General features: G+C 50.8%; 8 protein-coding genes across 8 annotated transcripts; 4 read left to right on the plus strand and 4 right to left on the minus strand.

Annotated features, from left to right (window-relative positions):
• Positions 1 to 743: 743 nt before the first annotated feature.
• Positions 744 to 2,838, plus strand: M431DRAFT_3894 (hypothetical protein; the record flags this gene model as incomplete). The annotated part of the gene is made up of 7 exons (XM_024914781.1): positions 744 to 837; positions 1,234 to 1,709; positions 1,771 to 2,147; positions 2,210 to 2,333; positions 2,386 to 2,465; positions 2,531 to 2,761; positions 2,820 to 2,838. 7 exons carry the CDS (start codon positions 744 to 746, stop codon positions 2,836 to 2,838), a joined length of 1,401 nt encoding a protein of 466 aa, XP_024776454.1.
• Positions 2,839 to 3,758: 920 nt separating this feature from the next.
• On the plus strand, positions 3,759 to 5,759 carry M431DRAFT_506532 (hypothetical protein). Its single transcript, XM_024918819.1, has 2 exons — positions 3,759 to 4,383; positions 4,475 to 5,759. Exons 1-2 carry the CDS (start codon positions 4,239 to 4,241, stop codon positions 5,374 to 5,376), a joined length of 1,047 nt encoding a protein of 348 aa, XP_024776455.1. The 5' UTR covers positions 3,759 to 4,238; the 3' UTR covers positions 5,377 to 5,759.
• A 428-nt stretch (positions 5,760 to 6,187) lies between these two features.
• Positions 6,188 to 8,448, minus strand: M431DRAFT_15370 (hypothetical protein; the record flags this gene model as incomplete). The annotated part of the gene is made up of 4 exons (XM_024912890.1): positions 6,188 to 6,642; positions 6,714 to 7,788; positions 7,852 to 8,313; positions 8,371 to 8,448. 4 exons carry the CDS (start codon positions 8,446 to 8,448, stop codon positions 6,188 to 6,190), a joined length of 2,070 nt encoding a protein of 689 aa, XP_024776456.1.
• Positions 8,449 to 10,277: 1,829 nt separating this feature from the next.
• M431DRAFT_3897 (hypothetical protein) lies at positions 10,278 to 12,190 on the minus strand (the record flags this gene model as incomplete). The annotated part of the gene is made up of 4 exons (XM_024914785.1): positions 10,278 to 10,536; positions 10,602 to 11,069; positions 11,144 to 11,452; positions 11,514 to 12,190. The coding sequence occupies 4 exons, from the start codon at positions 12,188 to 12,190 to the stop codon at positions 10,278 to 10,280; spliced, it is 1,713 nt and encodes a 570-aa protein (XP_024776457.1).
• A 404-nt stretch (positions 12,191 to 12,594) lies between these two features.
• On the minus strand, positions 12,595 to 14,402 carry M431DRAFT_112086 (hypothetical protein). Its single transcript, XM_024911817.1, has 2 exons — positions 13,430 to 14,402; positions 12,595 to 13,370 (listed from the first exon to the last, which is right to left on the minus strand). The coding sequence occupies exons 1-2, from the start codon at positions 14,140 to 14,142 to the stop codon at positions 12,977 to 12,979; spliced, it is 1,107 nt and encodes a 368-aa protein (XP_024776458.1). The 5' UTR covers positions 14,143 to 14,402; the 3' UTR covers positions 12,595 to 12,976.
• Positions 14,403 to 15,507: 1,105 nt separating this feature from the next.
• M431DRAFT_80150 (hypothetical protein) lies at positions 15,508 to 18,002 on the plus strand (the record flags this gene model as incomplete). Its single annotated transcript, XM_024922909.1, has 5 exons — positions 15,508 to 15,624; positions 15,684 to 15,711; positions 15,773 to 15,933; positions 15,988 to 17,201; positions 17,258 to 18,002. 5 exons carry the CDS (start codon positions 15,508 to 15,510, stop codon positions 18,000 to 18,002), a joined length of 2,265 nt encoding a protein of 754 aa, XP_024776459.1.
• Positions 18,003 to 18,607: 605 nt separating this feature from the next.
• M431DRAFT_493259 (hypothetical protein) lies at positions 18,608 to 20,436 on the minus strand (the record flags this gene model as incomplete). Its single annotated transcript, XM_024917091.1, has 2 exons — positions 18,608 to 20,279; positions 20,321 to 20,436. The coding sequence occupies 2 exons, from the start codon at positions 20,434 to 20,436 to the stop codon at positions 18,608 to 18,610; spliced, it is 1,788 nt and encodes a 595-aa protein (XP_024776460.1).
• Positions 20,437 to 21,762: 1,326 nt separating this feature from the next.
• M431DRAFT_518518 (hypothetical protein) lies at positions 21,763 to 23,421 on the plus strand (the record flags this gene model as incomplete). The annotated part of the gene is made up of 2 exons (XM_024920368.1): positions 21,763 to 22,761; positions 22,826 to 23,421. Exons 1-2 carry the CDS (start codon positions 21,933 to 21,935, stop codon positions 23,419 to 23,421), a joined length of 1,425 nt encoding a protein of 474 aa, XP_024776461.1. The 5' UTR covers positions 21,763 to 21,932.
• Positions 23,422 to 23,561: the final 140 nt, after the last annotated feature.

Consider the following 23,561-nt stretch of genomic DNA (forward strand, 5'->3'; position numbering starts at 1 on the left):
TCTAACAAAAACACACAAGCCTCTCAAATTCAACTATCCTATTTAATTCCTCTTTTTTTTTTTTTGTTTTGGCGTTTACAAAGCCCTATTTTTTAATTCATTCTGCTTGGACGATCCTCCTGCCACCGGCCTTGCCGTCACTCACATCGGTTGGTCCATGCCGGTTTTAGTTACAAGCTGCAAAGCCTCTTCCCCCCGTTTGGTCACACTTGGTGCCCAGACAGCGTCCCGGATTGGCAGCCGAACAGCGGCCTCTCCACCTGAAAAGAACCGGCCTGTGGCATTTGGGGGCCCTACCAGGGAGGGTCATCTGAAGAATCTAGCGCTGTGGTTTGTACGGATCCGTTTGTCAGTGGCCCCCCGTGCCCCTCTGGGGCTCTCAAATTGCTCCGTATATAGGTCGAGCTTCGCGGTGACGCCCCCAGAGAATCCGGATCGTAGTTTTTCTTGTCCAGCTTCATTGTTTGCTACACACGAACAGAGGCACCAGTTCTCTTTTTGACGCATCGCCCCTGAAGCTCAGACAATTCCTGCCTTGCTCCTCACGCTTCGTAGCTGAGTGACGTTGTACCGTGCCGTTCTTCCGAAGGCCGTCCTACCTCCGGGTCTTTCTCTGGAAAGCAGATCTCTTTTTTCCATTTCACCTCCGGTTTGTTGCTTCAACTCCAATCTTTTTCTTTCCTACTGTTGGAACAGAATAACTGATCAATCCGGTCATCTTTTTAGTCTAAAGAACCGCCAAGATGTTCTCCGGACGCAAGTTCTCCATCAATCGCCACACCGGCGCACCGAAGCCGCTGCTGCGACGCTTCAGCAACGTCGAGCCCTCGATGAACGGTCAGTGATGCCTCTACACCGTCTCCATGCCGGGATGCGCACAGCGACTACTTTTGTAGTTTTGCTCCCTTCATTTTCCCATCGATCAATTCATGAAAAATATTCGCCACCGTCGCTTTTCTGTCCTTTTCACGCGTGGCAGTTTCACGATGGTGGCGGCCGTCAGAAGCAGCGGTGGCGCACGACTGGGCTTGATTGTTTCTTTTGTCCAGACCCCGCCATAAAAACCCAACCCCAACTCCAAAGCCCAGCCCAATTACCCCTCCCCCGCAGCTTGTTAGCCCAGCGCAGCCACCGCCAAATTGACCTGGCAATTCATTGTCCGAATTGTCAAATCGACTTCTTCCGGAATGCCTAAATCTTTGAGGCAAGGCTGACCGTGTTTTGGCCTTACAGAGATTCAATCCAAGGTCCACAGACAATTCCGTAATGCGCACGAAGGTCACATGCCCCACGCCGGCCTGGATGCCAGCCGATCGTCCACCGGTGTCATCTGGTGCACTGAGCGCGCCAGCGAGTATGGCTTCTTGGAGGAGCCCGATGCGTGGGCCAACCTTGGCCAGGGTGCTCCCGAAGTTGAGGACGAGATTGCCGGCTGCTTCAAGCGACCCGACACTATCAACATCAGCGTTGCGGCGCGAGAGTACGGCCCTACCGCGGGTATCAAGCCCCTGAGAGAGGCTGTTGCCAAGCTCTACAACGAGACGCACCGTCAGGGCAAGGAGAGCCAGTACACCTGGGAGAACGTTGCCATTGTTCCCGGTGGCCGTGCTGGTCTGATCCGAATTGCCGCCGTCCTGGGCAGCTCATATCTGTCCTTCTTCTTGCCCGACTACACAGCGTACAATGAGATGCTGAGTTTGTTCAAGAACGTGAGTCTTGCTGTGATTTGGATCTGAGAGGCTGGGCAAATTTGACTTACACGCGCTATAGTTTGCAGCCATTCCCGTTCCCCTTTCCGAAGAGGATGGCTACCATATCCACCCCGACAAGATTGCTGAGGAAATCGCCCGTGGTACCTCTGTCATCCTTACCTCCAACCCTCGCAACCCTACCGGCCGAGTCGTTGCCAACCCCGAGCTGGCCGAGATCCAGGACCTCTGCCGTGGCCGCGCCACTTTCATTAGCGACGAGTTCTACTCCGGTTACAACTACACCAGCAACTGCGATGGTACCACCATTTCGGCTGCCGAGAACGTCGAGGACGTCGATGAGGATGACGTTCTGATCATTGATGGACTTACCAAGCGCTTCCGACTTCCTGGATGGCGAATTGCGTGGATCATTGGTCCTAAGGAGTACATCAGCGCGTGCGTATTATCTTGCAATGCCGGTTTGGCCAATTCCGCGATTTTGCTGACGGATTATTTAGCATCGGCTCATGTGGTAGCTACTTGGATGGCGGTGCTGTGCATGCCCTCCAAGAGGCTGCTGTCCCCATGCTTGAGCCAGCCACGGTTCAAAACGAGATGATTCATCTCCAGCGCCACTTCCGAGTTCGTGCAACCATAATCACAATGAGAGAGGAAAAATCTGACTGGTGAATAGGACAAGCGTGACTACACTGTCCGTCGTCTGCGCGAGATGGGTTTCTCCATCAAATACGTCCCTGACTCTACCTTTTACCTGTACGGCCTATTTCAACCCCAGAGATTTTGCGTCCATGACTGAGCTGACTCTTTGAACTTTCAAGGTGGCTGAACCTCGAGGGCCTTCCTGACGCCATTTCAGACGGCCTCAACTTCTTCCAGGCCTGCTTGGAAGAAAAGGTCATTGTTGTTCCCGGTATCTTCTTTGATCTCAACCCCTCTCGACGACGTGACCTGTTCGACAGCCCGTGCCACCACTTCGTGCGTCTATCATACGGACCTAAAATGGACGTGCTCAAGCTTGGCCTAGACGGAATTGAGCGTGTTGTCAACAAGTATGATTTTGCCCCAAGCCGCTGATCTAGCTATCGGTCACTAACATTTGCGGTCTAGGTTCAAGCGATCCAACTAAGGAGGCGAGTAAGAAACTTGCTCAAGCCCAAGGCAGACATATATTTGACCGAGTCTCACACCGTGGACAGAATGGGCGAAGGCGAAGGCGAAGGTGAGGGTGAAGGTTCCATACCGAGAGACACTAGTGGAGGTATGTTCGGTGGAACATGAGGCTGTGAGCCTAAGGGGGAAATTGAGAGGAACGATAAATGGCGGATTAGCATTTTGATGCCAACATGTAGCGCCTGGAATGAATAATGCCAATGCAATTTTGTATGCGTGGGTCCTTGTAGCGCCGCAGTTGATCTGCCTTCGAGGTTGCCTTATCGCTTCTTAACCGCCAGTTCCTGGTACCTGGACATAAGGCTATGAACCAACTCCATATATTCGGTTCACGGGGGCCGAAGAAGCGATATGCAGGAGGCAGCTAATACATAAGAGTACTAGGCAGCCAGGGTCAGGATCGTGGCTCGACGTTCGAGATGTTGCAGAAGCATCTGTGAATCGCATCTTCATGGCTCCTTCAGCCTCATGGTAGGCCTTGCAGGGCTATGCTGAGAGTCTACTGGTGCACAACCGACATGTGGGGTGCTGCGCCACACCCATAGCCCAGATCGGTCAGGCACTGAGTGGGCGCATCGTACAGTTTCCACCAGCCCCTTAGCGCCCCGTTGGCACTTGTAAACTCTCCCAAGACATGCATGGTCAGAAGATGGAAATTAATATGCCTAGCAGACAGAAGACTGCTGCGCATCACAAGTGAACTTGGACATATGCAAAGTTTACCGGGCTGTGAATGGGTCATGGCGTCGTCTAATGGGGAACTTTTCTTTTCTTTCATGTAGTTTCACGTATGACAATGTTGAACAGCGCACATTACATATAAAACGTGCGACCACGGGGCTTTATACACGAGTCTGTGCCTGAATGGTTCATCACCTGCACTCCACGCAAGGGGAACAAAGAAATAAAGCAAAAACGAGGCGAAGACAAAACTAAGAAAACAGCAGCTGACTTTTGATTGCTTGATTGGCTTTGGCACTTTCCATTTTCAAACAAATCGGAAGGCCAAAACTCTATTGTCATTAGGCAGGCACGGGTACCAGCATACCTCCCTCTTTCATGACTGGGTGGTTTATAAAGTGAATAGCGCTGTGTTCATTTCATGACACTTGGACGTTTCACCATCAGAACAAAGCAAGCAAAGCACAGACTCGACAAAGGATATTAATCATCCGGCGGCTACACTGCCAAGCACTTGTTCAGCAACCAACACTAATACTTCTTCTTCTCCTCCTCCTCATCTTCCTCTCTCCTTCTTTTTCTTCTTCACTCCCCTCTCACTGCTACTACTCTTGCTATTTGACCTTTCCATCAAACTACAGATTGTGAAGACCTCTCTCTTCACACTCAGCAACGATGAGGAGACTTTTTGGAAGCTTCAAGGGCAAGGGTTCTCAAAAACGGCCCAACGAGAATCGCGAGTCATGGGCTTCGAGTGGTTCATATGCTGGGCCTAGCCAGTCCGTTTTGAGAGAGCCCTCTTGGGAAGATGGAGATAGCAGTGAGTGTTGATATCCCCGTAACTTACTCTGCCCCTTTCCATAGAGGCTGGATGGCTGGATAGAGGATGATTGCTGACAGTTTGCGACAAGACGACCAACCTCCTTCTTATTCTTCGCTCGAGCCAGCTCCCTCTTCAGCTGGCCTGTCCGACTCCAAAGCTCCATCTAATCCCTATGACTCTAAAGCTCCAGTCAATCCGTTCGACTCCCCGGACGATGTGATTGCCGAACCTCATGTTCCGGAGCGTTTGCAAAAATATTCAAATGGCGAAGACCCGTTTGCGTTTCTGTCATATTTCGACACCGTCTTCGTCATCGATGACTCTGGCTCCATGTCAGGCAAGTCCTGGGAAGAGGTAGCCGGCGTCCTTCGAGCCATCACGCCAATTTGCACCACTCACGACAAGGACGGCATCGACTTGTATTTCTTGAACCATCAATCAAAGACAAAGAACACACCCGAGGGCAAAGCACCATACGGGTACTACAATATCGAAACTCCCGAAGAGATAACGGAAATTTTCAACAAAGTTAAGCCCAACGGCATGACGCCTACCGGCTCGAGGCTGCGGAGCATCCTTCGACCTTATGTTGGTGGCTTGCCCACTCCTAAAGAAAAATCCAGGAATATCGACGACGTCAAGCCAATCAACATCATTGTCATTACTGACGGCGAACCTTCAGACGACCCAGACTCTGTCATTAGAAAATACGCAATTGATCTCGATAAACTTGACGCTCCAGTGCATCAAGTCGGCATCCAGTTCTTCCAAGTTGGGAACGTGCCTAAAGCCGCAGAGGCGTTGCAACATCTAGATAACCTCTTTGGATCCGCGAGCCAGGTCCGGGACATGGTGGATACGGTTAGCTGGGATGCCAACCCCCTTAGACCATTCCGTCCCAAGACCCTTTCTGCAGACACCATCCTCAAGGTAGTTCTCGGAGCAGTTATTCGCCGCTTGGATAAGTTGCCTACTGTGAAGAATGTCTAAGAGAGCTCCTCTTGGAGAGGATCAGAGATGTCCCAGCGATGGGAATAGTCACTTGGGTTGAAATATTCTTCAACTAAGTGGACGTGGCAATTTTTTAGGCAGATATGCTTTTTGCTTTACGGTTTTGTAAAGGTTTCTTGATAATTTGGTTTTGGGGGACATGGGCGAGAGAGCTTCCGATTGATGGTTGGCAAGGTTGACTACGCCTTTGTATCAAAAATTACGGTCTGGGCGGTAATAGACACCATGGGTATTACGGTTATCACATTGGACAAGGGTTGGGGAGAATAGAAAGGTTTAATCCAAAGGCTATTACTCCACGGCAATCCCAAGAGGCAAAATCTAGAGAGAAAGCACGTCATTTTCTGATATTTCCAAGTGTTGCTTATCAAAGTAAATGCTCTTATTAATACTGAAAAAGAGAATATCTTTTAGACTAGGTCCATATCCCACGTTTCTCAGATTGTGACGTTTAAAAAAAGACTGTCTTTCACCGGCTTCATTGTTCTTAGCTTAGCGTTTTTCTGTAAGTGTTTAGAGAGCTTCCCATGTTCTGAGCATAAAGAAGAGAGAAAGAAATAGGAAAACGATGCAGCCTCTCCAAGGGCTTGACTCCCGGGCGAGAGACGTTGAATTATTCTCGAGAAGAATTAAAAAGTAAGTAAAAACCTGAAATCAGATAAACCAGAGAACGCCATAGCCCATTCCATTTTCCCGATCCTGCCTAATGAATCCCTTCCTTTGTCTCCTAGCCTTCAAATAGCCGCTCTTCTCTTGATTTATAGCAGGCCCTCAACCGATTTTTTCGTTCTCATTGCATGCAAAACACGTCTGCCAAAGACACAGAGTGCGCGGAAATATTGGAGCCCGTGTCGTTCCGGCAAGTCACCACGGGGGTAGTAACAAGAGCCACGCGCCAGTGCTTCGCCTGCAGCTCCAACGGGTCGCTGTTTGGCCAAATGGGCAGCATGGACTGCGAGGAGAAGCGGCTGCCGATCTCGGGGAAGCGGAAGTCGAACGTCAGGCGACTGGTGAGGATCTTGCACGAGATCTCGTAGGCGCTGTCGATGACCTGCTCCAGGTCGCGGAAGGCGTCGGCGGAGTTGTAAAATTTGTTCATAAGAGGTTGCAGGCTGGCTAGGAGCGTTTGGGTGGCTTCCTCGATTTTATTCTTGACAAAGGGGCCGCCTTGCTCCTTTTTGATGACGGCATCAATGACGGTGGCCATGCGGTCGAGAATTGGTTGGCGAACAGCCGATGGTTGACCTGTCGATTGTTAGTATACTTCTTTCACATACACAGGAGGAAAAGGGGGAAATGGGGCGGAAGATAGTTACCTGCTGTTCGGTCCAGATCTCTCTCTATTTCCATGATGCTAAAGGTCGAGTCGGCATCGGCACCGGCCCAGGCGCTGGCGTTCCAAACACGGTTCACGACAAAGTCGATCACGACCCGAGTGACGATGCATGATTTGGAATTCTCGCTGCGAACGTGAAACTCGAGGTAAGATTCGGCCTCCTGCTCGGAAAGGGGAAAGTATGTGGCAAGCAAGATCGGCCACAGATGAGTCTGGCTCAGCTTGATCTCCCCTGTGACATCGGGATTGTTGGCATGACGCTCGACAAAGTTGCGAATAGCCGCATAGAAATGCATCATATACCCATGCCAAGCCTGGACGGCTTGTTCCGTGATCGTGATCGGCTGACTAGAGTATGAGCTGCGGTTGGCGATGGTGCTAGCAGGGCCTGAAGTAGAACCGCTTGACGAGGAGGCACCGAAATCTAGCGAAGGGGGCGGCGGCACTTTATTGTCACGCAGACGGCCGCCATATCTGCCACGGCCTGGACCTGTTGGGGTGTTAGGGAAATAGTCACGCCCATATGCAAATGCGCTGTTGGACCTAGGAGGTGGGTTCTCTGGCAGCGCAAATGCAGAATGGGGGAAGCTATCAGGCCGGAAACGATGATTATTCTGGAACCCCTGGCGAGAGGGAGCTCGGCCATAAGGGGGACCCGGAAACGGGGGCTTGTTGTTGTTGAAGGAGCCTGGTCTGCCGCCCTGGATAGGTGCAACTAGATTCCACGCGTTGGCACTTCGGCGCTCGTGAGACAGGGCTGTTGGAGGTCGCGGTGGCATGCCCTGGAACTGGCCAAACTTTGGCGGCGGCGGTCCCATAGGAGGGCGATGAGCAGGCTGAAAGGCCGAAGCAGCTCGGGGAGGTGGTGGAGCATCGCTAAAGACACTTCCGTCACCCAAGGTCTCTTCCTGAAGAGGCACCAGAGGCCTATGATAGCCATTTCTGGCCGTGCCAGTTTCGATGATAGGCTCGATGGCCCGAGTCACAGGGCCAACCCAAGGTACATGGTGCTTATTGACTTGGTCTTCCAAAATCTGGATCGTGTTGTCGAGAGTCTGCATGAGATAGCCATAGTTAGTTGAAATCACTTCGTCGCCAGTGGGTTGGGATGATCTTACCTTGACGACAAATTCACCGTCAGTAGCTGGTGAATTGTTCGAAGAGTCGGATTTCTGCCTGTCAGCCTTATCCCTCAACTGCTTGAGCTCGGCAGCAATGTCCACTATGCCTTCCATCATATTCTTCAGGGTAGACTCAGCCTGTTCCCGTTTCTCCTTTTCGGCCTTGAGCTCTTCGCGGAGGCTGTTGATTGTTTGACTCTGATCATCAGTTCTAGCTTTGGCAAGGTTTGCTTCGATGCTCATACGAGCAATCGCTTTATCCGTATCTTCTTGGTCGAGATGAAGATTCATCACAGCTTCAACGAGCGCACTGGTTTCCTGGCTGATGACCTGACCAACTTCTATCAGGCTTTGAATGATTTCGGCCGATTCTTTTGCGGAAACGCCAGGCATTCTCCTCAAAGAGTGCTGTATCTTGACCAAAACCTCTTGCGTTAAACGCGACTTCTCAAATGCCGGCTTAATAGCGGTATCTGGTTAGTATTGGACCACAGTGGGAGAAGCATATACACTTACGTGGTTATTAGACATTTGTTTGATCCTTTCAGATCGAGCAGGCCCGGTAAGCGGGGTGGAAAAGTTGACCGACAACATGTTCCCAATCACCTCCGTAGCTCCCTGGATACTTGATTCAGCTGAACTGATCGATGATTTGCGGGTATTGAAGCGTTGTTCTACCGCAAGGGGCCTGATATCCCCTAGGAGCATTCTCTGCGGAGAGGAAAAGCGCGGAGAGATTTCTGCGACGACCCGTGTGAGATGAGAGAGCAGAGTAAAAATCCAAAGTAGAATAATGGGTAGTCAGGCTCTCAAAATCAGGTGAAGAGACGTGCCCAAACTTGCTGTACTATTAGAGCGTTAGTATTGTGGATGACGGCCCAGTGAATGCGAATTGCTGTGAGGTTGAAGCGGAAAAGGGAAGATGATGGTGTTCAGCATGCCAGTGGCCTGTGGGACCAGACAAAAGATGAAAAGGTCCAGCCGCGTGAATGTTGCATTGAACAGAAGATGTCAATATCATGAGGTTGGGAAACAGACCTGAGTGTTATGATGCCCCTAGGCTGTGAACATCAATCCCGTTCAACCTGTCCAAGTACGCCATGCAGATGGTAAAGTAAGAAAGAAAGAAATCCTCTACAAGATGTAACGATGCTGAATCCCGATTCTTCTGAAAGGTATGTGAATCCTCTGCTGAAAAATGCCGAGAAAGTGGAAAATCTCCAGCAGGCTTGTCGAGGTAGGGAGAAGAAAAAAGGTAAAAGGTGAAGGAAAGCAAACGCAGAAATTCCGGAAGCCCCAAAGAATCACGCCGCAAAATTGTTGCCAGCAGGCCAAGAGCTGAACGCAAAGTGAGCCCAAAGTGAAGCTGTCAAGTCGTCAGTGTCGAGTACCGCAACTCGTGCAGGTTTTCTGCCCGCCGTGGGGCTTCTCCTGAACCGCCACCAAGGAGCCTGCAAGAAGCCGAGAAGGAGGTGCCTCATTGAGAAGAATTAGGGAGAATGTGAAAAGGGATGGTACTTTGATAGCGATAACGCCGTGATTAGCTGCACAGTGAATGAATCAATTAGATATTAATATTAGGTGGGTTCGCCCTAAAGGTGAGGCAGAAGTGAAGTGGAAAATGCAAGAGGAGGAGAGTCAACTGCCATCACGTGTCATGCACGACACATAGATACGTACAATGCTGCTGTACCACGTCCACAAGAAAAATAATGAATGAGGTACCTAGAAGATAATTCCAAGTTAGATGGGGAGGAAAAGGGAGAAGGTGAAGTAGGGGGAAACCGCAGCATGATGCATGTGATGGACGTGAAAGAGGATAGGGGAATAGGGCTACCGCAACCAACACTTTGATGTTCCATCACCAAATCGAGTTTTCTCATACTCACTACTATATACATACATTCACGAGCCTCACCAGCAGAAATGCCGTCTCCGGGTTGACCATTCAGGGTATTCATCGTGATTCATATGTATTGCATACTCTAAGACTTTTATTGTTACTATTTTTGCTACAATATCAAAACTAATCCTACAGGATTTTCGAAAACGATTTTCAAGGTCAAAACGACTATCGATGACCGTCCTAGGCACACAAACATCAGTTTGGGACATTGCCATGTGAAGAGGTGCTAAAACGCATTATTAAATGGACAAAAGTTGGCGACCAAGGCGCCCCGTTGGATTCAAGAGATCTGCTGCACCAAAAGAGCTTGGCTGTTTTAGTATTCGTTTGGACAAAAGGTGTAACCTGCATCTCGTTGCTATCCTGTGATAGCAGGAATCGTTCTGAAAATCTTGCACACGTGGCATAGGGACGACTGCCAATGAATTAATGAATGACTCAAGGGGATAGATTCACGAGACTAATTACCAACCTCCAAGTTCCTAGATTGCACAATATGAATAGGAGAGCATTAGCTTCAGATTGCCCGGGTGCGAGAGAACAAACTGCTGTAGACGGCGTCTACAACAGGTGACGCGTCGATCATTCGGCCGCCAAAGTATCTACCGTTGAGACCCTTGATGGCATTTTCACCTCCTTGGACTTTGTCAAACTTGAGATAAATATCTCCTTTGGAGTTCGGATCGACCGAGATGTGAACAACATGTCCATATCGTTCTTCGGCTTCCTGGCGAACTTCGTCTTCGAGCTCCTTGACCCAGTCGTCGCCCTCTTCTCTGTTATTTCATCGTCAGTATAAGGATTGTGTGAGAATTTGCATCGGGGTGGATCATCTGCTTACTCAGTGGGGTCAAACATGTTGTGCAACACAACACAACGGCTCGCCATGTTTACGTTGACAGGGAGGGGTTTCGTCTCCGTTTTGGGCTTGAGGATCTGTTGGCGTTCGTCATTGCCATTGGTCGGGGCTTCGTCGGTCCTGGCAAGCTTTCTCATCAATGCATCGCGACTATAGTTGTTAAAGTTGACACCAGCAACGTCTGTATCGTCTAAAGCGCTAGCACCACCAGTCTTTTCGCTATCGCGGCCTCCAGCTCGGTCAAATGTAGACTGCTGGCCACGGCCACCTGCTCCAGAGAACGCAGAGCCTTGGAAGCCCTGGTTGTTACCGGAAAATTTGTGCATTAGGTTGGCAGTGCTCTCAGGGGTAAACTTATCGTTGCCAAGGCCAACACGAATAGGACGACCAGCCAAGTCAAAGCCGTTCATCTTTTCCAAAGCTTCGCGAGCTTGGCCTGCGTCTCGGAATCTGGAGAGAGGAATCAGCATTAGTTGACATTCTTCTCATTGGTGGAAAATTGGTAAAGGGGATAGATGACTCACTGAACAAACCCATAGCCACGACTGCGTCCATTGTCGTCTTTTTGGAGTTGAACGAACTCCAGTTCTCCAAATGGCTCAAATACAGCTTGCAAATCTTGCTCCGTGACATTGAAATGAATGTTGCCCACATAGAGGCGGTGGAAAGGAATAGAATTGGGGTGACCATTCGATGAGTCTGGGTTGCGAGCTTGGCGATTCTTCTCGGCTTCCGTATGCTGTACGATGACAGGGATGCCTAAGAGTTTCTGTCCGGTAAGTTGGAGGGCTAGCTGAACCGAGTCTTCATTTTTGAACTCAACGTAGCCGACACTGACATCAAGTTAGCATTAGGTACAAGAGAGTCATCGAAGCTGGGATAAGAACCACTTACCCTTTAGACCGTCCGCTGATTCGATCCTTGACAATCTGAGCCTCATTAACAGCTCCGACCTTTTCAAAGAACTCTTTCAATTCACGAGTACGCAACCGAGCAGCAAGCTGCTGAACAAAGACGGTGCGTCGGTCTCGCTCGTCTTCCGTAAGCGGGGCATTGCCTCCCTCATTGCGTGTGTCATTACGATCATCATCTCTGCCACGGCCGTAATCATTAGAGTAACGGTCGGATCGGTCTCGTCGATCTCTGCGATCGCGATCATCGCGAGGGCGATAGTGTCGAGGGGGCGAACGGGACCGCGAGCGTCGTCCACCTCGATAGTAATCACCGTCTCTGTGGCGGCGTGAGTGACGGCGGTCATCATCACGACTCCTGCTTCTCCGCCTACTTTTGTGGCTGCCAGTGTCGCTACGGGGGGTGCCCGCATCAGGTGTTTCTCGGCGGCTTCGAGTAAGGCTGTAGTCTCGACGATCTCGGCGGCGACGATCGTAGTCTCGATCTCTGTCTCTCACACGGCTGCCATCACGTTCTCGGCCATGGTCGCGGTCGGAGTCTCTATCTCGTCTATCAGATTTACCATCATCTTTGGAACGTTCAGCATCAGGGCTCTTCGGCTTTTTCTCTGGGTTCTTAGCCGTAGCGTCGAGCAGTGCCTCAACGTCTAGATTAGACATGATGGTGAACTGGCCTTGGTGGCCAATGATTGAAAACGAGGAATTGCAAGTGTTTGAGGAAATTTCTCATCAACAGTAGCCTACGAGTATCAAGGCGTTTGTAAGCAGTCTCTCAGAGCCGACGACGTCGTTGTTGAGATCAGTGACCAGAAAGTTTCCAACGAGTTGGGATTTCAGGTTTCAGCACGGAGAGTTTCTCCTTGGGCTGGCTGAGACAGAGTCACGTGGGTGGCTTCGCCGCATGCGCTGTCGCTGATTACATAACCCAAGAAAAGGGATGCAAATTCGCAGGCCGCTTCAGGAGAATGCCCGGCCAGCGTCTTGCTTTGCTAGTGAATGATGGGCCCTGTCTCCATCAGAACCTCATAATTTGCTGCAATATTGAGCAAAATATTAGACAGTGGGCAGTGATGATATGGTATATTGGAAGTAGTAAAAGTATTAAGTAGTCATTGAATCAAAAGTGTATAATATCTACAAGTTCTCAATCGGTATTTTTAGTGTCGCCATAAGATCCCCTTCTTCGTGGATCTCCAATTTGTCCGTAACTCGTATCAGCAGCCATTAGAAACTTTGCCTCTTCCTATTTCCGTCCATTATCAACCCCGTGAAACCATCCGCCCATGTTCATAACGATGCATAATCCTCCAATTCCAAATTAGCCAAAGCCTGCCCCATCCCGTACGAAACAGAGCCAGAAGAATTAGAGAAAGAACTGATGTTGCAGTGTTCACCTCATGAAAGGGGCCTGCAAAAGCACATATGTACGTGTCGCACTTGCCGAGTTTACTGGGTCTTGACAACATTGGGCTTCAGCTCGGTACCAAACACGTTGTCCCAGAACTTGGTGGTAACACCGAAGCCAAGCTCGTACTCGAGGAAGTGGTGCTCCAGATGGTACTTCTTGAGTCCCTTGTACCAGAGAGGAAGGTTCTCGTGGTGAAGGAAGTAGTGAGTCAAGTCATAGCAGATGTAACCAAAAATGCCGCCGCAGTAGACTGCCGTGGCGGCATACCAGTTGTAGGCGAAGATGGTATGAGCGAGATACCAAAAAGGAGTCGCAAGCAGCAAAAACATGGTTGGAGGCATGACCAATCTGTATTTGTCCATGGGCAGATAGTGGTGGATGCCGTGGAGCAAGAAGTGCGCAATGATGCCATATCGGTTGTCAGGAAGATAGCTGTCTTATAATCAGTAACAGGTCATGCAAAGTAGTCCAGCATGGGGGGTAAAGCGTACTCATCAAGATGGAACAAGAATCTGTGCAGACCATATTCCACGAGGCTCCAAATGCAGAAGCCAAGGACCCAATATGCCGCAAAGATGATGGGGTAGTCAAAGCCTTGGAAGGCCAAGAATGAGCCGTATGCGTCACAGGGAAGCCATAGAATTGGAATCATCCACCATGGGGTTTTCGAAAGAGGCTCCAGGAAGTTTCCAAAGAGGGGCGCAGACTGACCACCCTTGTAGTGGCGTGGACGGTGCACTTGATCGAGATAAAACTCCTTGGTGAAGTTTCCATACCAGAGCTGGGGGAACAGGGGCTTGCTTAGATCCAAAAATTTGTGCTTCTTGTAGTCCTGTGTATAATCCGTGTCTTTGCTGAGGTCCTCTTCGTTAGCCATACCAGTTCTCGGATGCACGTACGGCTCGCCATTGGCAGTGCCGTTTCCATTGGCGGCCCCGTTCTTCTCGGTAACGACAAAGCCAACAAGAGAATCGTCGAGGATTTCGTATGCAGCCTCGCTATGAGTGTGCGAAACACTGTCCTTCAAAATGTCTTCAATGTCCTTGCCAGCATAGTCGATGATGAGCTGGCCACCACCGGGGTGGTCGGACAGGAAGTCGGTGACATCGTAGACCTTGGTGCCGATGGTGACATAACAGGATTTTTCTGAGCTATGCGTCTCGACTTCGGCGCGCGTAAACGTAGGGAGCGTTCTGGAAGGCATTTTGTCGTGTTATTGCGAAGGTTGAAAAAGGCGGGCAGGGATGAGGTGGCGTTAATGAAGACAGATGGGGTAGATCAAAAGCGGCACTCCGATTGAAAGTTAAGAGAAGAAGGATTGGCGCATCTGACAGCAGGCCAGATCTAAGGTAAACCCCAAAAAAGAAAGAAAAAGGATTCGAATGTGAAGGTAAAGCACCTGTCACCACGTTGATGGAGAAGAAAAGTTGAGCAAACGGAGCGAAGGATTTATTAGGGGCCGGCAGATTTACTGAAGATCGGATGGGCGGGTTCCAAGGAGCCCCGATGAATAATTTTGAGGGTCCCTGAAGCACGCTACTGGTGTCAGACACTACAGTGCATCGGAAGCCGAGCGCTGAGAGTGGCGTTACCACGGAACCTCAGCAGAGAAGACGCCAAAAGTCACACCACCAATGAACTTTTGAGTTCTAAAAGTCCTCTACCTATGGGTACTTCTTCCGTTTACTTGATCCAATTCTTCAATTGAAATTGATATCATGAGCATCTACATTGCTCTCGTCAGGGTTCATGTTTTCCAAATGCAAGTGCGGATGTACATGACAGTCTCCGAACACCGACAACCCGGAGACGGACTGCGGTGTTAAAGAAGAAGGGATGGTCTCGAGGGACTTGGGAGATACCTATTTTTGATCGTCCATATACCGCTTTTCAGTGGAGTAACAAGTAGGTAACGTGCATTCATTCGTATTCTGCAGGTAGCTTTTCAACAGAGCTCCGTATAGGATAATGTATAGGCTATCCGAATTTCCTCTTTCAGTCATGCAGCTCTCGGCATTTTAAAACCCGGCTCGTCCAAGCAAACACGCGTAATCGTCAATATCAACATTAGGGGCATCATGCTACATTTTTCATTTTTGCTTGTGATACCGAAGTATCCGACCCATCACTGCTGATTTGATGAATGATTATTTACTGTACAAACATTCACACACTGTAACCCAACAACACTCATGAGCATAATCCAACTTCACCGCAAAAACCCACTGCATTTGGACGAGGTGTCAGCCTCCTCATGGACGTGTGGCTGTGCGACGCCACTTTCTCATCAAAATGGCCAAGATTATCATGTGCAAGTGTGGCTCGAGCAAATCGTGGCTTGCTGAAGCTCACACAACCTTACCTAACAGGTACAGGTAGCTCCAAACAAAAACAAACAAAGGAGGCAACCAATCTCACCCGCAGCATACAAATGACGACAATTTGAATTTTGGTAAAGAGAAAGTATAAAAGAACTTCTGTTATCATACTCGATCTTGACTTGGGACAGTCCCATATAACGAGCCTGTCTATTTTTCTTTGATATTTGCCCCGCCAAGTCGGCTGCATCATGGCGTCATTTTCACCTTCGCGGGGCACCTGGTTGCTGGTGTTGTGCATTTGTCTCGTGCTGCTACCAACGAAAGCGGCAGCGTTTGGAGCTGGTAATATTCCATCGATTGCACAGGTTTGTACTTGGTTTAGCCATGGGAATGTATATGGCATCTAGAAGCTCACAGGTTCCAGGTCGAGGGACACAACTGGCGTCATGGAGGTGGGTGACACAATGTGGGAAGTGAGAGATCTCTATGAGAAAACTGACACTCTGCTCTTAGATATTGAGGATATGCTCACCAGCATTGCCTTCCTTCACGGCAAGAAATGGACGTCTATGCTTGTCAAGAGAACATACTTTGGCAATTGGCTTCGTGACTACTCACAGGCAGTCGATGTTGGCTCCCTCAAGGGCGTAAATGCTCCTACAATTCGAATCTTGGTAGGGGACGGTATCTCTGATGGAAACTATTGTTAGTACTAATCTGTATAAAAGGTCTGGGTCCTCTCATTCATGTCATTTGGCTATGCCACCGAGGAGTTCGAGGTGACCGAAGAACGCTTAGGTTGCTACCGTCCGGAGGAGCACATTGACAACCCCAAAGGCTACGCAGATGGCATTGACGCTCGAACACTCGATCCTCGTCTCCGTGGTCCGGTTGATCCCATTGAAATTGACATCGATCTGCGTACCGGTATGAAGAACTACATTGCTAATGAGAGCGGGCGATGGGCTACCAGTGCCGGCTATCTTCGTTACAGCTTCGCTCGAAGCATCCACTTCGGTCGTCTCTATACCAGCGGATCACAGAGCGGCAAAGAAGCCGACTTGTGTGAAGCGCTTAGGTGTCTCGGTCAGGCTCTGCACTGTATGGAAGACTTTAGCGCCCACAGCAACTACTGCGAGCTGGCCCTCCGTGAGTTGGGTCATCGAGACGTCTTTCCACACTGCGGTACCCAGTCCGAAATCACGGTCCGAGGAAAGCGCATCTACCCCTTGGTAACCGGAACCTTTGGCGGCGTTGACTTTTTACACTCTGTCATTGGCGAGGCAAACGATCACTTCACCCAATCTGAAGTGGACGAGGTCGACGTTGCTCTCCTCAACGCTGGAGCCTCCGGTAGCGGTGGTGGAGGCGCTTCCAGGGGCTTCTTGGGTATCGACGCCCCGAAAGATTTCATCTCACTCATCTCCAAGATCCCTGGCGACGGATCGGGCTTTGCTTCTCAAGCTAGGGAGCTCAAGGCCATGGCTGATGCCCAGGAGCGAGACAACGAGGCACGTTCTCGTGCCGGAGGGAACACTAACGTCGTTCCCGGCATGAGCCCAAATTTCGACCCAGTCAAGACTGCAAGGCAGATTTACCCCATTTTGCAGTTTCGCGACAGGATTGTAAAGGCCATTAGCCGAGGTATCGAAAAGGTCCCTGGCCTCGAGAAACTCCTTGAGCACATCAGCGAGACGCTGACTGCGTTCATTCTCGGCCTTCTTGCTCCCTTTATTAGGCCTATCATCAACCAGGTCTCGAAGGTGCTTAAGGATGGCTCTTCCGGCGTCATCAGCGCCAGTGCCAATTCCCAATTCGAGCCCTGGGATAACCCCAGGAGCTCGGACCCAACACACTCCATGCTGTCAAAGGACCATTTCACCAATATTCTGAACTCTTGTGCTGGTCGGATTGCAGCTACAGTACTCCAGTACACTGTTCCGTAAGTATTCTCTTCTTCACTGTACATGGCCCTATTCTCTAACAGTCGTTACAAAGCCGTGTACTCTACGCTTGGGAGAACCCCAATGTACCCGTCGATGAAGTCGTCAACGACGTTCTGCGGGCATTCCATCATCCCGCCCTTCGTGATGAGCATGTTCAGATCCAACGAGACATGTTCCGCACAGTTCAGTCTTGGGCCAATGAACATCCTCGCCGCCACGAACTCGACCGTCTTCTCTCTTCAGAGTCTGTCAAGCAGGGCAAGAACCACATTCTCAACCAGAAGACGAAGGGTGGTGTCAGCGGCCATGCTCACGACGCATGGAACACAGTTACACAGCTTGGCCACGGTAAAGTGTCCGGGTCTCTCTGGGAGCAAGTCAAAACCCGAGACCTAAACTCCTTGGAGGGTCATGATGGAAATCCAGCTGTGAACTATACTTCCAATTCTCCAGCTCCCCCTTCTCGCTATTCACCGCCGGCTCAAGGAGGTTATGGTTATGGGGAGAGTGCGTCGTATGTTTCTCAGTCTCATACGGAATCATCTCATAGCCAGTCTTCTGGCTATCACCAGGGCTACCAGGGCCAACCACACTATTCACAGCACGAATACGGTTCCCATCAGCCACAGTACCAACAACAGCAGTATCACCAGCAACAACAATACGGCGGCGGGGGCCAGCCTCCTCATGGATACGGTGGCCCAGCTCAGCCCCAGTATGCTCCGTATCATGGCCAAGGGCACCAGGATCAACAGCCTCCCTGGGGCTCTCAGCATGAGCACCGACACGGCTACTAAGTGTAGCATACCTTGGGTCGATGCCGGGCATTCTGAAATTTCATATGGTGTCTAGAGCTGTGGCGTGTGTACGTTGGAAGATGAAAACTTTGTCTGAAGCATGTACGTTTCTGGAGGTGTTGTACGCTATCCATCTAGTAAACGATAAGAGGATGGTCAAGGGGGGTCAGGATATGAAATACCACATTGTCTACATTGAATGAGTAACTCATGAATATACGATTTTGCATTCCGTTTCTTGAAGATTACCTTTGATACAAGATAATGGCAACGTCACCGGGAATATTCATATTCATGGCTAGCTGCATTTCCTCTGCTTTCTTATTTGGAACTGACTCTTTGTGAAGAAGTTATAAATTGGTGGTAGAAACAAAGGAAAATCTGAGTATACATGTCGCACAACCGCCATTCCCAACTGTTGATGCAAGCCCATAACTCCGCCTGGCCTTATTCCACGCGATACGATGTATATACGCCTGTATATGTATATATAAATCTCAAGCCAAAACTCGCTGTTGTTTATGCAGCCGCAAAATAATGATAAAAAAGGCCTTCCTAATATGCTTCTGACAACAAATAACGTAACCGCCATCCCCATCTTACCCTTACAGCTTCCCACGTCGTCGTCGTGGGTCTTGCGCCTCCGCACGTCGAGCATCTCTGAACTCCTTGGTCCCCAGACTGCCCAGGCCACCTTCAGAACGACGCTCCCAGCCCCCTAGCCGCACGACCTGGCACGTCGCATTGTCGCCGTCGTCAGAAACTTCCGTTGCGTAGTCAACAACGCGGCGCGCGCCCTCCTCGGGGGTCTTAGCCTCTTTGATGACGTCCACAATCTCTTGGTCGCTCAGCGTGCCAGAGACACCGTCGCTCATGAGGACTATGAAGGAGTACTGAGCGGGTCCAAGCTCTACCCTGGTGATTTCCGGCTCTGCAGAGACGCCTATGCGCTTGCTCTTGATGTCGCCGAAAGCCCGGCTGTTGGCTAGCCCTGCAATACGTTCCTCTCCGAAGCTATCGTTAGAAACCATGGAGCCAGCCGGAGCGTACCTACGTAAACGTCTGCTCTCACCTGGTGTGGTGGGATGGTGATCCGAAGTCAGGGGTTGGGCGAGACCGGTCGCAGTATCACACAGGAGCACACGGGTATCGCCCACATGCGCCACAATGATCGAAGAATGCGCACCAGGATGCCAAAAGGGAGCGGGGGTAGGCGTTGAGATGAGCACAATCGATGCAGTAGAGCCCCCCTTGAACCGCGTAGTGCCACCAATAGAGTGACCTGAGGGAGTAGCGTGAGGCTGACCCAATATCTCGTCGTTGTTCACGGGCCTGTCGCTAACTCTCGAGTCATCCGGGTCGGCTTTTCGAGCCTGGGCGGCAACGAAATCCAAGTCAGCGCGGAGAAAGGCGTACTCGAGGGCTTCTTCAATCGAGATAGTGCCGCTGTCACCGTCATCGGCGTGATTAAAGTGTTCTGGTTGAAAACGGCGAAAGTATCCTCCAATCGAGGCCCTATAGTCCTGCACAAGGTCCTTCTTCAGGCTGGTGGCCTTTTTATAATCTGATACCTCAACCGGCTCGGACTTGGCACTAGGAAGAGGATCTCCATGGCGCGGGGCTTTGACAACTCCTTCGTCACCATCGCGAGTTGGAAGCTTGATATCCTCCTTCACCTCATTAGGTCTCTTCATGTCTACATCATTAAGAGCTTGTTTGCGAGTCACCAGCCGGCTGGAGACCTCCCAAGGGTTCTTTTTGCGCAAGCTGCTCTGCAAGCCAAACTCCGCCGCTGCTTCTTCAATATACCCGTGTAGCTCATCACGCAGAAAATGGGAACATTGAGCTCCCCCGTGCCCATCGAAAACCCCAAAGTAGAATATCTGGGGGTCTCCAAGGGCGGTGCCCGCCACTGTTGGCTCTCCTGGCTTCTGTTTCACGCTTGTCGGTGCCCTCTTTGCAAACGCAGGCATGTTCACTATCCCTGCCTGGTCTGCGTCTTCATTGTATGGTCGATTTCCCCGGGCAGTGGCAGTGCCAAAGTGGTGCTTGGCTCGCTTCAAGGGGATTCGCACAACTGTCATGTCTCGACTGGGCATGTTTGGTATCGACACAGCTGGCGCAGATCCGGGGCTGGGGGTATGCGGCTCCGAGGCCTCGCGCGGCAGCTTGTGGCCCGGCCCATGAAATCGCCCGGAGTCTGGATGTAGGGAGGAAGACGGAAGATGGGTGATGAAATACGTGTGGAAGTCTCGTCCAGCAGCCAGCTGGGCATATCTGCTTCTCGGAGGCAGGTTCACGAGGGTGTCGCGAGATACCCCGCGGGCTCCGCATCGCCAAGGCAGTACAGGATGCAGCGTCGCGCGTGCTCTTGCGGCCAAATATGGCTGTCGACGGTTGACTGTGGTCTTGCTTCTAAGCCGACTAGCATCATCTGAATGGTTCTGAGGAGGGCTTGTGCGGGCAACTCGTAGTGAAGCCGGAATCGTCTGGGCGGCGATGGCGTCGGGCGAGATGTGTGCGGCAGCTCTCGATGCTGAGCATAGCGCCTTATTTGCCAGGTTGGCCATTGATTACTGCGTGCGCTGGCCGATGCTTGAGACCCGCAAGCCCAAGCATTCGGTGTCGCTTTCGAAGTCGGATCGCTGTCAGGTTGCTGCTGCTCAGAGCCATGGGCTCGCTGTTGGAGAAGCAGAGGAAGATGGTAGTCTCAAGCCAGAGAGGTCAGCAATCGGATAGACCAACGGTTGCACTCGGCCCAGCAAAGAAAGGTCCGCGGTAGTTAGAGGGCTTCGAAATAAGGATAAAGTATAGAGTCGTAATCGAGCTGCGAGGGGGAAGTTTATGAAAATCATAAAATAGTTACAAACGAATGGAACGGGAAAGTATCAAATTGGTTGTGAGGCGGCATATGGTTTGAGGGAGTAAGTTGAGTAGCTGCGAGTTGAGCCTTTTGCTCGGAACTTTACATGGCCGTGCGCTGTTGGGCTGAACTGAATCCACTACCAGGTACCGGTGCCATTGAGTTTTAATGTCCCAGCCATGTACTTTGTATAGAGTGGCGGCTCTTTAAAATGAGCTCCATGTACATGCATTGACTCGCTGCAGTTGGTAAATCATAAATCAAACTGCACTGTTGAAATGATCTACGTCACTTGAATTCTTATGGAGCAGTATATAGGCCTATGCTCAGAATGATGCATTGATCAATTGCACAGCCTGAGAAGCCACCTGCACCTGCATCGAGGCCCGAACAAAGCAGAGGCAGCCAGATCAACGCCAGGCGTGATATCATTTCCGACTGATATGCCGGGGGCCCCTGCAGGCTCTCAAACGGTGCATCCCGCAGGGGTACATACAGCGTGGTGAATGGAGATGGGAAGCGCTGTAACTTTGGTGCCTGTCCACTAACCTCCGTCCCCTAACACAAAAGTAGAACGCCTTTGCGGTTGAGTAATCCTCCATCAATTCAACTCCCGTTTGACTGATGCCTTGCGGTGCTTATTCATTATTCAGGTAGCCTACATGTATGCTACGGTACATGTATGTACATACAGCGGCGGCGGCGAGAGGGCACTAACCGCCTTTTGGATCTGACCCAAGGCATCGAGTCAGTGATTTGACTGAAGCCTTGCTAGGGAAAATTCAAAATAAAAATGGAACCTGCAAAACTTCCAGAGATCCATGTATGTACTCGTACCCAGCAATGCGGCTTAGGCATCAGGGACTGGCCCGGATAGGGACTCGCTCAGATGTTACTGGACGACACTTGTACCTGCAGGTCCTCCGCTGCTTCAGCAAAATCTCGACTGGCTGGCCCGTCAGAATTTGTATTTCTGTCCTGTCCTGTCCTTGACTGCTGTTTCTGTTTCTGCTTCTGCTTCGCTGCCTGTATTCTTGTATGTCGATAGTGTCGTTTCTGTTTGAAGGATGGGCGAGTCTGCGGCAGCACCCGCAGAGCCAGAGGCAGAAGCAGCAGCAGTTGTTGCACTACGCCCCAAAGTAGAGCGCCCAGATGTCATCGCCGTCGCCGATGCCGGCGATATCGTGCTAGACGTGACCTTCGAAACGTCAAAGGAGACGCTCAAGAAGTCCCGTAAAGCAACGGCCTATGCGCCAAAGAAGCCCGGCAGTGCCCCCCAGCCGGCGCTCAAGACGAAGGTCCGGGTTGCGTATCGAGTCAGCCAGGACGCCCTCAAGAAGCACTCGCAGTACTTTGCCAACCTGCTGTCCAACTCGCAATTCCGGGAGGCCGGCCTCATCAAGGAGGCACACAAGAAGCTTGCGGCGAGAAAGATCAAGCCGGCGGAGGCAGACGCCGCAGACCTGCCATGGATCACCATCACGGATGACGACGAGGCCACCAAGGCGGCGGGTCGCGAGCACGCATTCGAAGATATCCTGAGGATCATCCACCAGAAACCGGTCAAGGTGGCGAGAGCGGCCATGCCAGAGGTGGCTACCATGGCTATTCTGGCAGACCGCTTCGACTGCATCACCGCCGTGGCCCGCTCTCTTAACGGGATCCGCTGGCCAGTGACAACCACGAGGAACTATACCGACGAGAATGGCCGGACTACCGATGTTGAGCAGACGCTTCGCGAGAAAATTCTCGTGTCATGGCTTCTTGGAAACGGCATGAAGCTACACCAGGCAGCGCGAGAGCTGATTACCCGAGGATCTTGCCTGTGGAGCGAGTATAATGATGAACATGAGGAGCTTACAGCTGCGTGGTGGCATTTGCCCGATGGCATCGAGGGTGAGTCATGATCCATTGAGATATCAATCACTGGAACACCAAAAAGCCAACTAACAAATTACAGAGGAATTGCAATATCGGAGAGAATGTGTCTTGAACACCATTGCGTCTGTTCAACGACACTTTCTTGACCTGTACTGCTCCAAGGATCGACAATGCAAGCTCGGATACGACTCCAGCGCAGCATGTGACTCTTTCCAGCTCGGCCAGATGATCAAGTTCCTAACATCCAAGAACTTGCTGTTCTTGGTCGACTTCACCTCGTCGTCTTTGATGTCAGTGCCTGACGGTGCCATGATCAACATCGACGAGCTCCTCGCTACCCTGAAACAAAGCCCCAGTTATCAGATCGACAAACACCACACAAACTGCGGGCTCAGAATCCGCATAGAGCCAATCATCGATTATATCCGAGCCATGTTGTCTGCTAGTGGCACTTCCATCGCTCATGCTGACTGGAAGAAGCGTCGTTCCGAGGTGTCGTGGACAATACTTCGAGACAGCCGACCACCGGAAGATGACTATGAAGGCTCAAAGTTCGTCTTTACCAGGGCGGTGGCTAATGATCAGCGTCTTCGTTACGAAGGCGCCATGTATACTGACAGAGTGTCCAAAAGCCTTTTTACGGCGAGTTCCTGGGATTGGACGCCTGAGGTCTAGCAGGCGGTTGGACAGGAACAAAGGTCTTACGTTGGCGTCTGGTACGTGTATTGACCATTGGGCAGATTTGGGATTGAGCATGTATAGGTATGCTGGCAATGGGACAATGTAACTTGGAATTTTCTCTTTTTTTTTTATAT

This window comes from Trichoderma harzianum (genome assembly GCF_003025095.1).
Source record: "Trichoderma harzianum CBS 226.95 unplaced genomic scaffold M431scaffold_4, whole genome shotgun sequence".
Lineage (NCBI taxonomy): Eukaryota > Fungi > Ascomycota > Sordariomycetes > Hypocreales > Hypocreaceae > Trichoderma > Trichoderma harzianum.

Excerpts from the sequence above, each read along its gene's own strand:
- M431DRAFT_112086 (XM_024911817.1), bottom strand. The coding sequence starts at position 14,142 with ATGCCTTCCAGAACGCTCCCTACGTTTACGCGCGCCGAAGTCGAGACG. Across the intron at positions 13,371-13,429 it reads TTCTTGTTCCATCTTGATGA|CTATCTTCCTGACAACCGAT; the intron begins GTACGCTTTACC and ends ATTATAAGACAG.
- M431DRAFT_506532 (XM_024918819.1), top strand. The coding sequence starts at position 4,239 with ATGAGGAGACTTTTTGGAAGCTTCAAGGGCAAGGGTTCTCAAAAACGG. Across the intron at positions 4,384-4,474 it reads TTGGGAAGATGGAGATAGCA|ACGACCAACCTCCTTCTTAT; the intron begins GTGAGTGTTGAT and ends GTTTGCGACAAG.